At 43.8% G+C, this 16,446-nt stretch overlaps 2 protein-coding genes and 1 long non-coding RNA gene across 3 annotated transcripts in view; 2 read left to right on the forward strand and 1 right to left on the reverse strand.

The window, feature by feature from the left end:
- Positions 1-16,446, forward strand: part of LOC146690088 (uncharacterized) — a 384,415-nt gene that overhangs the window by 247,625 nt on the left and 120,344 nt on the right. The gene's annotated exons all lie outside the window — the stretch shown is intronic.
- On the forward strand, positions 1,240-4,252 carry LOC146690096 (uncharacterized). The gene has a single exon (XM_085435144.1). It carries the CDS (start codon positions 1,551-1,553, stop codon positions 3,147-3,149), a length of 1,599 nt encoding a protein of 532 aa, XP_085291270.1. The 5' UTR covers positions 1,240-1,550; the 3' UTR covers positions 3,150-4,252.
- LOC146690097 (uncharacterized) lies at positions 7,486-12,051 on the reverse strand. Its single transcript, XM_085434605.1, has 4 exons — positions 11,909-12,051; positions 11,060-11,271; positions 10,514-10,976; positions 7,486-7,902 (listed from the first exon to the last, which is right to left on the reverse strand). The coding sequence occupies exons 3-4, from the start codon at positions 10,661-10,663 to the stop codon at positions 7,486-7,488; spliced, it is 567 nt and encodes a 188-aa protein (XP_085290731.1). The 5' UTR covers positions 10,664-10,976; positions 11,060-11,271; positions 11,909-12,051.

Consider the following 16,446-nt stretch of genomic DNA (forward strand, 5'->3'; position numbering starts at 1 on the left):
GCAGTTTGTAAATGAATACATGACAGGCCTCTTAAGCTATATGTGGAGTCTTAGCATTGAATAGCATGTGCAGTCTGCTTACACAGTGAAATGTTTGATAATTACATTACTGTCATGGTGCCTGCGTGTTTCAGTTCTTGGATTATCAACATTTCTGTTTTTGTATTTGTGATAATCTTGTATTTAGCTCTATATTCTATATTCTGGCTGTAATGTCAGCTTCATTATGATTTCTTTTTGCTCCCTATGATTACTTAGTGTATAGGTTTCCTTTCTTTTTGGCATTTGTATTCTGTCTTCCCAGTCTCGTCTCTGTGTTTTGTGTCATGTCTATGTGTTAAGTTTGTGTCTCTTAGTCTTGGGCTCAGTGTTAGTCACTTCCTGTTTTATTTTGATAGAGTCCTTGTGTGTTATGTTGAGTTTTGCGTCCTCTTATTGCACAGGTTAGATTCTGTCCAGCTGTGTTACCTGATGTTGTATTGTCTGACTTTCTCTTTGTTCCTTGTCGTGTTATCCATCAAACAGTGTCCTTCTTTGTACTTTCCATGTAAACTTGCTGGATCTGGGTTTGTTTAATTTGTTTTATAAGCAATTTTTAGTTTTATGCATTATCCTCAAATTCATGTGCTTTGGGTCTCATTCCTGTGTGCCACACAGCTCAAACTTGACACATTATTATTACTAATGGGCGATCGTGGCTCAAGAGTTGGGAGTTCGTCTTGTAATCGGAAGGTTGCCGGTTCGAGCCCCGGCTTGGACAGTCTCGGTCGTTGTGTCCTTGGGCAAGACACTTCACCCGTTACCTACTGGTGGTGGTCAGAGGGCCCGGTGGCGCCAGTGTCCGACAGCCTCGCCTCTGTCAGTGCGCCCCAGGGTGGCTGTGGCTACATGTAGCTGCCATCACCAGTGTGTGGATGGATATGTAAAGCGCTTTGGGGTCCATAGGGACTAGTGAAGCGCTATACAAATACAGGCCATTTACCATTTAATAAAATAATACAGACAAAAACTAAAACCTTGATTTACATGATTAATGTGGGTGATCTCTTCCCAAAAAGCCTCATTATTTTCAGAAATCATAAAGTTATGTTGTTAAATCACAAATAATATTTTGGTTGACTTTGTTTTAAATTGAGTGTAGGTTGTAGACAATGCTGCATCTGCTCTTCACCATGTTCATGGAGGATATTGCAGCTTATTGCAGCTTTTCCAGATGATGACCTCGCATAACTGCTCCTCCCCTTTGTGAGTGTGGACGCTTCATCTCTTTGCTCTTGAATGCTTTGCTTCTTATATTGATTTTTATTGATTTTTATGCTGATTTTTTCCCTTTTTTCCGTGTGAGCTTACCTGCGATAACTTCTGGACACTTGTAGATCATTAGGACTAGAGTGTTCTTAACAGAAACAGCAACATTTTATGGTTACCTTATCCTCAGCGCTCCGTGTGTCTGTGGCCTAGACACAGCTGAAGCCTGATTACAGCGTCTGGGCACCGAGCAGCCTCAATAGCCTGGAAAGGTGCTAACCGCTAGGCTAACTAGCAACAAGATGCCTTCCCTCTCCACAGATGACTACCACAGCCTCCTGCAGAAGATTGCAGTACTGGAGACAAAAATTCATCGCTTAGAAGTAAACGTGGAGGTAAATGGACTGTGTGGAAATGAAACAACCTTGCCTTTGATTCAAAACAATGGCGATGAGCAAGCTAGTACACAGCTAAGGAGCACAGATAACATGACCAAGAAAGTAGACTCTGTGCATTATTATAAATCCTCAAGTGATAATCCCCCCTTAGACTGTCTTGGTGCAAAACCAAGACATAAATCATGTCTCCTGGAAGGGGGAGGACGTATCACAGGCAGGGCACAGCGAGCTGAAATCTCTGAAACCGACTGGCCTTCACTTCCTACGAGACAGAGAAGCTCTTCTACCCCTGTATACGAGAGGAAACAGGACTGGACAACCGTGAATAGGAAGGTTAACAACAAACCTCCAAAACAACTGAATGTGAAACTGCAGAACAGATTTGCTCCACTATCAAAGGACCCTGGATCTATATCGGACAACCATCCATCTAAAAGTAGCGAAATAAGGTCTGAAAATCTGTTGAAAAGTGAAAGGCCACAGGGAAAGCTAAAGGCTAGGCCTGAAACTCTGATTGTGGGTGACTCTGCCGTAAAGGATGTACAAAGGATGTGCGGTAAGAACACTAAAGTCCTCTGCTTTCCTAACGATATGGTCAACAACCTGAAGGAGAGAATTCTTCAAATTGCAGATGAATATCCAACTGTGACAAACATTGTTCTGCATACAGGGTCAAACGATGTGTCCAAACAACAGTCGGAGGTTCTGAAACGGGACTTTACTGGATTATTAAATACTGTAAACTCTCTGAATGCAGCTGTATTCATCAGTGGACCTGTACCGCCGGTCAGAGGAGACGACGAGAGATTCAGCAGGTTGTTTACACTGAATAAATGGCTCATATCAGCATGTGCTGACCACTCAGTGCATTTTATCGACAACTTTAATATTTTTTGGGAACACAGGCATCTGTTCAAAGCAAATGGATTTAATTTTAACAAGTCAGGGGTGAAACTGTTCACCTCCAACTTGTTTTATTCCATACGTCATCCATCCGTGCTTGGTGCCAAGGCTGAGATAAACGAGGAGTTATCTCATAAAGAGGAACAAACAGTACTCCAAGAACAGACAAAGCCCAGCAGAAACCTTGAGGAGGAGCTCCATTTGCCCCCACCCGGGAAGAGCCTCAGAAAGGAGAGACATCTAAGGCAAGAAGAGGGGTCCCTATTTGCCTCCAACTCTCTCAACAACACCAACGACCAGGACAAGGGACCACGACCTTCCCCAGTCCCCCAAACCCCTGACAGGCCATCACCCTCCTCCCCCTCCCTTTCTCCCTCCTCCCCACACCTGAAATTCACTGAGGAGATGATGGAGCGGGTCAATGCTGGGCTCAGATCTACCCCCCGTCCCAATCCCTTTTTGTCCCCCATAAACCCCCCACCAGAGCGGCCAAAGGTTCGCCATCGAGCCCCACCCTCAACAGAGCAATCGAAGTCACATTGCCCAGCCTCGCCCCCCTTAGTTCCTCTTCATGCCCTGTCTCCGCAGTCTGATGCGTGATGTGTGAAGGGTCCGGGCTGCGAGGATTATGGCAGTGGTGACTTTTCCCAGGAGAAGCTGGGACCCTGTTTACTAGAAGGTTTTAAAATTTCTGTACTTTTAGGTGACAGAAGGAGACATGTGGCCTGGTCAAAACACAGAGAGCTGCACTCTAAAAGATCTTTAAACATAGTAAACATACCTTGTGTGCCACAGACTGCTCCCAAACACGAGGGGACAAGTAATACCTCTAAAACACTTCAGTTGGCTTTATTAAACATTAGATCTCTAGCTGGGAAAACATTTTTAATTAATGATTTAATCACTGAGCACAGCCTTGATTTTATGTTTTTAACTGAAACTTGGTTGGACCAAAGTAACAGTGGAGCTGTTCTCATCGAGACGACCCCTCCTAACTACAGTTTTATCAGTGAGGTCAGGGCGAGCAGGAGAGGAGGAGGGGTTGCTGTCTTATTTAATGAATCATTTCAATGTAAGCAGCTATCTCCTGGAAGTTTTCAGTCTTTTGAATATGTGGCTTTACAGCTGAAGGCCCCATCCAAAGTTGTGTTTCTTAATGTTTACAGGCCTCCCAAATACTGCACAGACTTTTTTAATGACCTCAGTGAACTGCTGTCTGTGATCTGTGTTGATTTCGACTGTGTAATTATTGCTGGGGATTTTAACATTCATGTGGACAACCCTCAGGACAAAGGGACTAAAGACCTGAGTAACACTCTGGGCAACTTTGGGCTGACTCAGCATGTAACAGAGGCCACACATAATAGAGGACACACTCTTGACCTACTGATCTCCAAAGGCCTGAGCATTTCAAAGGTTACTGTGTCTGATGTGGGCCTGTCTGATCATTACTGTGTTTTCTTTGAAAGTAAAATCTCAGCCCACACAAATATATCAACAACAGTGATCACAAAACGGTGTATAACTGAACACAGTAGTGCAATTTTTAACCAGGTCTTCCCATTAACACCTGACCTGTCCAGAGGGTCAGTCAATGAGCTCGTCAATAGCTTCAATGCTAACATGTTAAATGTAATGGACACTATTGCTCCCATTAAGGTGAAGGTTATCTCTGGAAGGAAGAAGTCTCCATGGAGAAACTCCACACTGGTGAAAAATGAAAAAAGAGAGTGTAGGAAAGCTGAGCGCAGATGGAGAAAAACAAACCTCCAGGTTCATTATGACATCTATAAAGAGAAACTTCACAATTATAATTTACAACTGAGGAGTGCAAGGAGGTCCTACTTCTCTGACATCATCACTAAAAACAGCCATAATGCTCGGGTCTTATTTTCTACAGTTGACAGGCTAACAAACCCTCCTGTGTCAGTGGCAGCTGAACTTCATTCGACCATGGCCTGCAATGACTTTGCCAAATTCTTCACAGACAAAATCCAAAAAATTAGACAAGCAATTGGTACATCAACAGCAGATCCAGGATATGTACTGTGTCCACCAAAAAACTGTTTAAACACCATGAAACAGTTTCAACCTATTAACAGCAAAGACCTGGAGGACATCTTAGGTAAACTGAACTCCTCCTCCTGCTGTTTAGATGTCCTGCCAACAAGTTTTTTCAAAAAGGTCTCAAAGACTTTAGAGTCAGACCTGTTACAGATCGTCAACTTTTCTTTATTATCAGGTGTGTTTCCAGAATCACTAAAAACTGCTGTAATCAAACCTATACTGAAAAAGGACAATCTTGACAAGACACAAATGAACAACTACAGGCCGATCTCAAATCTCCCGTTTTTAAGTAAGATCATTGAAAAAGCAGTTTCTCAACAGCTCAGTTACTTCTTAAAACAGAATAATTGCTACGATGCCTTCCAGTCAGGTTTTAGACAGAACCACAGCACTGAAACCGCTCTGACCAAAGTGTTTAATGACATATGTCTGAATACAGACAGTGGAAAAATGTCAGTCCTAGTTTTACTGGATCTCAGTGCAGCATTTGATACAGTTGACCACAACATATTACTCAAACGACTGGAGAACTGGACAGGTCTTTCAGGAACTGTACTAAACTGGTTCAAAACATACGTAGAAAACAGGAAATACTTTGTATCAATAGGTAACTTCACATCTGAGCAGACAAGTATCACATGTGGAGTTCCCCAAGGTTCCATCTTGGGACCCCTTCTGTTTAACATCTACATGCTCCCACTGGCACAGATTATAAACAACAACAAAATAAACTATCACAGCTATGCAGATGACACACAAATATATATCACAATGTCACTAGGAGACCGAGGCCCTGTACAGGCTCTTGGTAAATGCATTGAGGAAATCAATGACTGGTTGTGCCACAATTTTCTCCAGCTAAACAAAAACAAAACTGAGGTAATAGTCTTTGGCGCCAAAGAAAAACGATTACAGGTCACCAGAGAACTTCAATCTATACATCTAAAAACCACAAACCAGGCGAGAAATGTGGGTGTAGTGATGGATGCAGACCTAAACTTAGAAAACACATTAAGACAATAACAAAGTCAGCTTACTATCACCTCAAGAATATATCAAGGATAAAAGATCTGATGTCTCAACAGGACCTGGAAAAACTAGTCCATGCATTCATCTTTAGTAGGCTTGATTACTGTAACAGCATCTTTACAGGTCTACCTAAAAAAATCAGTCAGACAACTACAGCTCATTCAGAACTCTGCTGCTCGAGTCCTCACTAAGACCAAAAAAGTGGACCACATCAGTCCAGCTCTGAGGTCTTTACACTGGCTGCCTGTCTGTCAGAGGATAGACTTTAAAGTTCTGATGCTGGCCTATAAAGCTCTGAATGGTTTAGGACCAAAATACATCAGTGACCTCCTGACCCAGTATGAACCTTCCAGATCCCTCAGGTCATCTGGATCCGGTCTTTTATCAGTTCCCAGAGTCAGAACCAGATACGGAGAAGCTGCATTCAGCTTTTATGCTCCTTATATCTGGAACAAACTCCCAGAAAGCCTCAGATCAGCTGAAACACTCAGTTTATTTAAATCCAGGTTGAAGACTCACCTGTTCTCAGCTGCATTTGAATAAAGCACCAAATCCACACTTTAAGCTTAAATTTCAAAACTTACATTTAACTACTGATTTTATCTACTGTTCTGATTTTATATACTGTTGTTTGTTTGTTTATTAGTTTATTTGCTTGTTTTATTCAATTTTAAATCATGCTTTTTATTTGTTCTTGTTTCTAATGTCTCTGTAAAGCACTTTGAATCACCTTGTTGTTGAATTTGTTAGGTGAGGCTGTGTGCAGTCAGGAATAGGACCCAAGGTGCAGACTCCGGAGACAGACGTGAACTCAAAAAGCCTTTAATGCTGAACGCAACATGACATAACTAGAAAAACTCAAAATAAACTTACACCGGTGGACAGGCAAAACACACAGCAAAATAAACGGTAGATCGCGACACGGACACAGAAACACAGGGCTTAAATACACAGAGGGAGCAATCAGGGAATGGGTAACAGGAGGGAAACACAGCTGGGGCAAATCAGGCCTAACGAGATAAGGGGAAGCAAAACCAGACACATTAACATCAGACATGGACTTTCAAAGTAAAACAGGAAACATAACACAGACTCACGGGCAGGCACTATAACAAAGGGAACAGAGACGTGGGACCAGGGCAGACACAGACACTGACTGGATGTGGGGATACAGCAGAAAGGGGAGACAGCAACATGGAACACAGACAGAAAACCAGAACACAAAAACTCTAACCAAACCCCACCCAGAGAACCTAAACTAAGAATAATCCTAAAACCCATACAGCAAAGCTAGAATATAATGAAATAACAAAATCAAAGAACCAAAAACACAAAACACTGGGTCAACGACCCAGGGACCCTAACAGTACCCCCCCCTTAAGGGCTGGCTTCCAGACAGCCCAAACCAGAACACTAAAAAACAAAAAACAACCCAACCAGGGCGGGCGGTGGGGAAACAGGATGGAGGGCTCGAAACAAAACCAAACAAGGAGCCAGAAACAACAAAACAAAAAAAAAAAGTGCAAACACTGGAGCCCGGAAAGCAACAGAACAAAACACAGAAACAAAGTCCAAAACAACAGCACCAAGGCCCAGGCAAAGTCCAAAAGCAAACAAACAAAAGAGCTCACGAAAGGCGCAGAGGCCCAGGCAATAGTCTCAAAAAAAAGTTCAGGGGGCCGGCCCGGAGGCTGATGGTCCAAGAGCCCAGAAAACAGTTCAGGAGGCCAGCCGGGCAGAAGGCACCGGTGGCGACGGAGCAGGTCAGGAGGCCGGCCGGGCGGGAGGCACCGACGGCGGCGTAGTCTAGTGGGCTGTCCATGACGGCAACGACGTCCAGTCATCGGCCGGACAGAACGTGCAGGCCGGGCAGGCCGGGCAGGACGCGCAGGCCGGGCAGGCCGGGCAGGACGCGCAGGCCGGGCAGGACGCGCAGGAACAGACAGCATGGAGACCTCAGGAGCAGACGAAGCTGAACACTCGGAGACTGGACCAGGCGGAGCTGCAGAGGCTGAGGCCGGACCAGGCGAAGCAGAAGCCGAAGCTGGACCAGGCGTAGCACAGGCTGAGGCCGAAGCTGGTCCAGGTGGAGGCGAAGCAGGAACAGAGGCTGAGGCCGGACCAGACGGAGCTGCAGAGGCTGAGGCCGGACCAGGCGGAGCTGCAGAGGCCGGACCAGGCGGTGGAGCCGGTGGTGGCTGAACGGGCCCCTCGGACCCTCCAGCGGAGACAGGTGGCTGAACGGGCCCCTCGGATCCTCCAGCAGGAAGAGACGGCTGAAGCGATTCCTCGGACCCTCCAGCGGAGACAGGAGGCTGAGCAAACAACTGAGGCAGAAACTGAGCAGGTGACTGAGCTGATAGGTGAGCTAATGTCTGAGCTATGGAGAGAAGTTTAAGTTGTATTGACTGTTGTAACGAAGGCAGTAATGGCGGGTGAGGTGGTGGATTAGCAGATGGTTGGACTAGGTTGTCTGAGCCTACGGATCCTACAGAAAACTGCTGGACGGGCTCACCTGAGCCTCCAGCGAGGTCAGAAACAGGTGCAAGTACCTGCCGGACACCAGCCACTCCCACCCGAGGAGAAGGTACGGGTGCAGGAGCTAACTGGTTCCCGGTCATCCTCACCCTGGGAGCCGAGACAGGTACAGTCAACGGCTGGGCAGCTGCAGTCCCCACCCGAGGAGCTGGTACGGGTGCAGCGACAGGCAGAGGCTCAGCCAGCCTAGACACCTGAGCAGGGACCAGCCGGACCTCAGCCTCCCTCACCTGAAGCACTGAAACAGGTGCAGGGGAATGCTGGGCCTGAGCTGCCCTGGGAGCAGGAACACAATGGTGCGAAGGAGCAGGCTCAGCAAACACAGACTCCTCTAAAACATTTTTTAACTTCCTACCACCACCACGTCTAACAGTCTTAATAGTCTCAGTCTTAGCAGTGTTCACATGATTGTTTTTTTCCAGCGCCGAGGAACGACAGCAATCACAACTCACCACCGGGAGTTGCTCCGCAGAAAAAGAGTGGTGACGGTGTGAGCGTTGCCTCCTCCGGGAAGTGGGAGGTGGCGAACTGGGCTGCGAATCCTCCAAAGGACCGGGCTGCGATGAGGAAGCAGAGAGTTTGTGAAGCTCAGAACGTGGCAGACCCAAAAACAGAGCGAAGGACTGCAGCGGAGTGAGTCTAATGTCCGGTGTCACATAACCTCTCTTCCTCCGCCGCTTAACTCTCTTGTCGGACTGGTAATCCAGGGGTGAAGGCGGAGGTGTAGCGACTGGAGAGAAGGAGCACGTGCTCAACCTGATCGCCCGAGGAATAGACGCTGGCTCGGCCGTAGCCACGGCAGTTTGGAGGCTGCGGGGCCCTCCCAAAGCCAAACGTGACCCATAGAAGGGTGACTGGAGCTCCTGGGCATGCTCAGCTTCCTCCCTCACGATCTCCTTGAGGAAGGCAGAAACTGCGGGTCGCTGATACCACACGGAGTCTGCTGGGTCCATGTTCTGGTCGCGATCTTCTGTTAGGTGAGGCTGTGTGCAGTCAGGAATAGGACCCAAGGTGCAGACTCCGGAGACAGACGTGAACTCAAAAAGCCTTTAATGCTGAACGCAACATGACATAACTAGAAAAACTCAAAATAAACTTACACCGGTGGACAGGCAAAACACACAGCAAAATAAACGGTAGATCGCGACACGGACACAGAGAAACACAGGGCTTAAATACACAGAGGGAGCAATCAGGGAATGGGTAACAGGAGGGAAACACAGCTGGGGCAAATCAGGCCTAACGAGATAAGGGGAAGCAAAACCAGACACATTAACATCAGACATGGACTTTCAAAGTAAAACAGGAAACATAACACAGACTCACGGGCAGGCACTATAACAAAGGGAACAGAGACGTGGGACCAGGGCAGACACAGACACTGACTGGATGTGGGGATACAGCAGAAAGGGGAGACAGCAACATGGAACACAGACAGAAAACCAGAACACAAAAACTCTAACCAAACCCCACCCAGAGAACCTAAACTAAGAATAATCCTAAAACCCATACAGCAAAGCTAGAATATAATGAAATAACAAAATCAAAGAACCAAAAACACAAAACACTGGGTCAACGACCCAGGGACCCTAACAGAATTGTGCTATACAAATAAACTTGCCTTGCTGCACTTTAACCCATTTAATCCCTCATTTTTCCCTGCAAAATAAGTGCATGCATTTACTCCTTAGACTTCCGTACACTTAATATGTTTATAATTTTTTTTTATTTCATGTTGGTTATGTTAGTGAAAATGTTTTATACTCGGCAACAACTGCAGATGGGAAACCACATAGTCTACATTTAAACAAATTCTTCAGTTTGACCTATTTACACATATAATAAATAAGAATACCAATGACGTGTGACATATTATAACTAGGCATGGTTACAAGTGTACTAAGAACTTTTAGATACATAAAGATACAATGGCAATGCACACTGAAAGGGAACTAACAATGACAAGAATGCAATTACTGCATTTCACAGTCTCATAAAACAGCTAAATAACCACGGAGCTACGAATGTTTGAACCGACAAAAAAAAAAAAAAAAAAAAAAAAAAAAAAGAGCTGACAAGAAAATAATAATTCACACTGTGGAAATAGCTTAGACTGACTCAACATTTACTGAGCACCACAGCCAGATGAGTGTGCAGTATTATTCAGCAAGAACACAAATCAGTGCAGGTAAGTATTTACTGTACCTCGAAAAACTTAAATAATAAAATTGGAGGTAATGAAAATGCATGTGAACTGAAAAATAGTGGGGTAAAACTTAAATTGCAAAACTGAATTGAAATGTTTGTGACGTTAATCCTTCATTAAAAACAGTGCAAAAGGTACAAGCAGTGCATACTGTATGCCATCTTGGGTCCTCGTTAAATTCAACACGGCTTGCCCTGCTGGTCCTGCCTCGTCTGGTCCTGCGGTTGCTACGCCACCTCGCCGACTGCTTTCCAGGCCACTGGCTGGGTGTCATCGCCGTCGTGGCCGGCCTGTGGATCTCCTTCGCCTGCGTCGCCGCTGCTGCCTTCTGCACGGCCGGCCCCCTGAACGGTCACAAAACGGCTGGAGGCCGAGCACCAAAAATCAAACCCACGTGCAGGAAACCCAAGGCGGAGGCAGAGTAAAGGGTTTAACAAAGGTTTATTAACTAACACCAAAATGACGTTCACGTTAGTACTTGATTTAAGGCTTGATGTATGGGGCGTGAGGGTCTTGGCCAGGGGAGAGGGACAAGCAAGGGGACAGGTCCAAGAAAGCAACAGCAGCTGCTGGTGATTAGGTACGTACTGGAAGAGAGGAGAGCAGTGTTAGAGCGGTAGCCAATGAGGAGTTCTGGAGAGGGTGGAAGCTATGAAAATCTTCATCTTACTGTGCAGGTGGGAGATGGAAGCGTTGAGGGAGAGGTGGTGCGGTCCAGGTGGATTAGGTGGAGTGTGGCAGCTGTCCTGAGTGGTGAAGGTCCCGAGGTGGTGTAAGGGCAGGAGGGCAGGCAGGTGAGGCACGGAGATGATTCCGAGAGCTGGCGGGTTAACCAGATTTCCAAGACAAGTGGTTCAGTGTGATGGAGTTTTCCTGGAGTAACTAGAACACGAGATTCATGAACATGAAGCATGAGGCCTGGTTACCAACATAGGGTAGTTGATGAACTGGCGAGGAAGCAGTGTCAGCAAGCAGCTTAAACCTCCAACCTGATTGCCTCAATCAGCTTCAGGTGAGGGGGGCTGTAGGCCCTGCCCATGGGTGGATACCAGGGAGGTCCAGACCTTCAATGGAATTTTACAGCCACACACCCAGACCATGACATGATTTGTGTTTCGAACATTTCCTGAGCCTTTGATGAACCTTTTGTTTTCGACATTCTGTTCCCTCAGCTCTGGTATTTTGTTTTTCTTAGTTTTATGAACCCTGTTTTGGAATTTTCCCTGCGCTCTCGTGCCTTTTGTGAACATTTTGTTCACATAACGAGACACTTGTTATGTCCAATTAATCCCAGCCATGTCTCCCTCCTGTCTTCCATTCCCTGATTACCCTGTGTTTAAGGCCTGTGTTTTCTCGTGTGCGTTGCTGGATCATCTGTGTATCTCCCTGAGTTATCTCCCCGGGTCGCCAGTTAAGGTTTCAGGTTTGTTTTGTTAGTTTTTTCCAGTTAGGTTTTGCTTAGTTTCCGCCATGCCTTCGCCGTTTCTGTTTGTATCACCACCTTCTCAATAAAACTCACCTGCATCTCAGCTGCCAGCACCTTAGGTCCTCGTTAAATTCAACACAGCTTGCCCTGCTAGCCATGGCAGTAGGGTACCATTAGTGACAAAAATCTAAATATTGATTTCACAGTCTCATGAACCAGTTTCAACAAATTTGAAGAAAAAAACAAAAGGTAAAAGAATAAACAGCTAAAACCTGCTAGCATAGCTGACAGCTAGCATAACATGTGTTATGTGTGTTATGCTAGCGGCAACAAATGTTGCTGTGCTTACATTTACTCTTCTTATGGTGAAAAGATTCAGGCTAGTGATGCGCGAATCATGAACGAATCGTTCAATACTCGAGAATCACTTTACTGACTCATGAATCATGATTCACAAGCCCAACTGATTCACTGACTCATCCCTGTTGCTGTTAGCAGCAATGTATCTAGCTTATAAATAAGCTAGATAACGCTATGCTAACATCACATTTGAGCTACTCACCCCCTCCCTCCTGTGCTGAATCTTCTTGGTTGGCAACCAATGTTAAGGCGCATTACCGCCCCCTGGCTCATAGCTCAGTGGACATTTAGATGAGAAAATATATATTTGACACATTTAAGGAAAATACTAATAAAATAAAAATAAACAAGATAAATGTTTTTTAAGCAATTTTGATAGGAAATTGCTTAATTTTAGAAATGTTTTTGCTCTTTTTTGCTCTATAAAATAGTTTGTTTTGTTTTTTAGAATCATTCATCTTAGCAGTGGGATTTACATGTAAAGAGAAACAAATTAAGTTTGAGTGAAAATTTACATTTTTTGCACTCTCTGGTCGACTGACTCAGTGAATCAAATGACTCAAAAAACCCGATTCACTTTGGTGAGTGACTCATTAAAACTTGATTCAGTAAAAAGAATCAAATTTACCATCACTAATTCAGGCAGCCATATAATTCTCATTATATATTAGTAGCAGACCCTTTAGAAAACATATGTACAAAATATTTCATTAATATCTCTTAACTGAGGTATTTTACTTACTTTCTCTTGTACAAGTTTGAGGCAGACATCTCCTTCCAGTGGTGCAGGCAGGACGTAAAGGGGCGTGGCCATGTCTCCAGTCACACAAGTCACATGACATTGATACAATTTAGAGGAGACAACTTTTTTTTTACTTGCATTAGCTGTCCAAAGCCAAAACACCAGCTGGTGGAATCACCTTTGTGGCACCATGCTGCCCACACCTGGACTACATGCAGGAGACACCTCTTCAGTGATGTTTGACTTTGTGTCCAGGACTTTACCTCCTAATCTGTTTTACTTTCAACTCACAATTACAATTATGCCCAAAAGCTGGTTAAAAATATTAAGAAGGACGTCTGTGGATGAACATATCTGTACTTTTACTTGTTTCATGAATTATATCTGGGACCATTAAGTGTATTGAGCCAATGGATGTTTTCTTTCAATTTGCACTTACACGTTGTGTATATATAATATTTACAGGATTAAGTTATAGAAAACAGCACAAATGACTACAGCCACATTTAGGATTAATTAGTTATTAATTAGCTATTTATTTCCTCATTAGCTATTTAGGATTAATTGAATCTGGCAAGTATAAACCAATGTAACAAAGTCCTTTTGAACAGAAAGTAGCTTTAAAGAAATGTCCTAATATGAGAACAAAGGGTTGATATGATGATGATATAAGTTACCTTCTTTAACAAAATGTAAACTCTGTTTCTGAGCTGAATGAAACATAAAGTGAAGAAAAGCCAAAATGCAACGATGACACACGGAGTCAGAAAGTGAAAATGGTCATTTCCCTGAACCCTTTCTGACAGACACATCATATATACGCCAGTATTTTTCTAAGATTATACATTTTCTTGTTGTGAATTGGTATCGTTTCTGGAAATTGCACAGCTGGATTTATCAGTTCTGCAGGACGAGCCACAGGACAGCTCAGGAATGTGAACGCTGTCACAGTCTCTATTCATCATCTACCTGAAATTGAGGTATTTATTATTTTGTCTGTTCCCATATCTTGGTCTCAACCACAGCTCTAGATGGGATTGATCTCTGGCTGATCTTGATGAGCGGTCATTGCTCTCTGGAAATGCTGTACGGTAAAACACAGAGGCTTGTGTCCTTGTCAGTACTCTGCCATTCCTCAGCTGCAGGTATGGGAAACCGGCACAGGAGAGATGCAACAGAGAATTATGTTCCCCCCTTTTGTCCCCATACTTCACTTTGTTAAAGGACTAATTACTTCTATATTTATAATTCATTTTATATAATAATAACAATAATAATTTATTACTTTATTAATTTAATTTCTAAATAAATTATTTGTAAATGAATTTTACTAATACATATTTTATTGGACAATTGATTATTAAAGTCACAAAAAATGGAAGAATGAAGACAATCACAGCTTCAGTGCCTGACTCAGATAGCTGTGGTAATCTACTGCAGTAATGTTTGTGTCATGTGACAACACCCCAAAACAAACAAACTAACAAACAAACAAACAAAAAAGCCTAGTGAAAGGAATAAAGTAGGAGCAAAGCAGCAGAAATGCAACAAAATTTTTACAGGTCTTTGAAAATGATACTTGCAGAGGTTCTCAGTCATCCAGGTCGTCGTAGTCAAAGGAGCTTGCAAAGAAAAGCGTCTGGACTTCTTTAAGTTGCTTGAAGACGTTTCACCTCTCATCCAAGAAGCTTCTTCAGTTCTAAGGTCAAATGGTGGAGAGTCCCAGATATAAACCTAGTGGGAGTTTCCCCCCAAAGAGGGACAAAGGACCCCCTGATGATCCTCTAATCACATTAGCCAAGGTGTGAAACTGGGTGTGGGTCACAATCAGCCAGGGTTTAGGGTGAGCTCATTGGGAAACCTGGCCCCACCCTATCATGTGATTCATGTGATTACCTGAGGTCAGATGGCCCAGGATGTGACTCCAGACGCGATACTTGCAGACAGTAACGTGATTGAGTGCACTGCAAAGGTTTTAAGAACCAAACATAAAGCTTTCAAAAATAACAGCATGATTACTTTCATTAGCACACACCAGACATTCCTTTCTCACACATCTGTCCTAAATAAAGATTATAGAAACCTCATGGCCGACATCCATAAATAACAACCAGGTGGACAGAGACTGAATACGTCAGACTTCTGAGGACCTCTGTGCACAAACATCCGTGCATCATCATCATCATTCTGAAGGAAAGAAGATAAGTGACAAGAGGGCATTTATATTACACCACAGCAGCTGGGATTGGCTGTCAAGGTGGGGAATACTGAGTACACTGCAGCGTGTCGACTGTTGCATAAACTGTAAAAGTACGTGAAATAGACCAGATCACCTATACTGTAAACATGAAAGGGAAGAAAATGACAATGTGAGGATCTTAATATACAACCCAAAATACATAATAAAATAATAGGGATGTTGTGTAATATGTAAATAAAATAGGATACAATAAGTTGCTAATCGTATACAGTGGTCCCTCATTTATCACGGGGGGTTACGCTCTAAAAATAACCTGCGATAGTTGAAATCTGCGAAGTAGCCAGCTTTATTTTTTACAATTATTATAATGTCTGTGTCTCGCAGCCCATGTCACCTCTACTTGCAGCCTGCATAATAATGTGAAGAAATATTTTTAAAAATGATTATTCAAAAAATGATTTAATATGAAGGCAACAGGCAGAGTCTTACATACCAGGGCAGTAACAGGTCATAGTTACTGCACTACTGTTGTCCCAGTGTAAATAATACAGGACATTACTGAATGATTGTACTGGCTCAGCAGTGCTGGATCTTTGGCGTATTATTCGTGCTACAACATGCCAGATATGTTCAGCTGGTGAAAGGTCTGCACTCCACACAGGCCAGTTCAACACTCTGCTGCTACAACGCCATGCTGCTCTAACACACTAATCAGACATACCATTTTACCCACCTGCCTAATGTAGTTTTTGTCCCCACTGGTCAAACAGCTCTGACCTACTGAGGTGTGGACTCCACTAGTTCCTTGAAGGTGTGCTGAAAAATGAAGGTGAGAGAAATCTCAGTAGGGATTTTCCTTCAGGCCTGATTCCATTTCAAACGAAAGCACTAGAAATACATATGTAACAGAGTGCTCTCGGGAACAATACGAGCACCTTTGTAAAATAAGTTTTTTTATATTCTGCATCATATATCAGGGTGCTTGTGTGAATGGGTGTGATGGTGAATGAGTTAGCTTTGAGTGCTCAGACAGAGTAGAAAAGCCTGATATAGCAACCAGTCCAGTAACAACCTGGTGGATGTTCAAAGGTTAATATGTCAGGTGATTCTTTTTCAATTCAATTCAATTTTATTTATATAGCGCCAAATCACAACAAAAGTCGCCTCAAGGCACATACGATTTTACGTTTAAAGGGATGATTATATTTATCACCATAGCAGTAGTCCGTTTCTTGTTTCTTTGCACAAACAAACAAACAAACAAACAAACAAACAAACAAACACATTCAGCTAGCAATGCATGTTGGATTTTACTGTACCGAGTTCATC

This window comes from Copadichromis virginalis, linkage group LG16 (assembly GCF_057382275.1).
Source record: "Copadichromis virginalis isolate Kocher_CV1m ecotype Utaka linkage group LG16, C_Virginalis_male_GT1.1, whole genome shotgun sequence".
NCBI lineage: Eukaryota > Metazoa > Chordata > Actinopteri > Cichliformes > Cichlidae > Copadichromis > Copadichromis virginalis.

What these genes read in the sequence shown, in the direction of transcription:
- LOC146690096 (XM_085435144.1), top strand. Translation starts at nt 1,551, where the DNA reads ATGCCTTCCCTCTCCACAGATGACTACCACAGCCTCCTGCAGAAGATT.
- LOC146690097 (XM_085434605.1), bottom strand. Translation starts at nt 10,663, where the DNA reads ATGACACCCAGCCAGTGGCCTGGAAAGCAGTCGGCGAGGTGGCGTAGC. An exon ending in CTGCTTGTACCTTTTGCACT is followed by an intron (nt 7,903 to 10,513) that starts GTTTTTAATGAA and finishes TTCCTGCTGGAG; the next exon opens with GATCCGAGGGGCCCGTTCAG.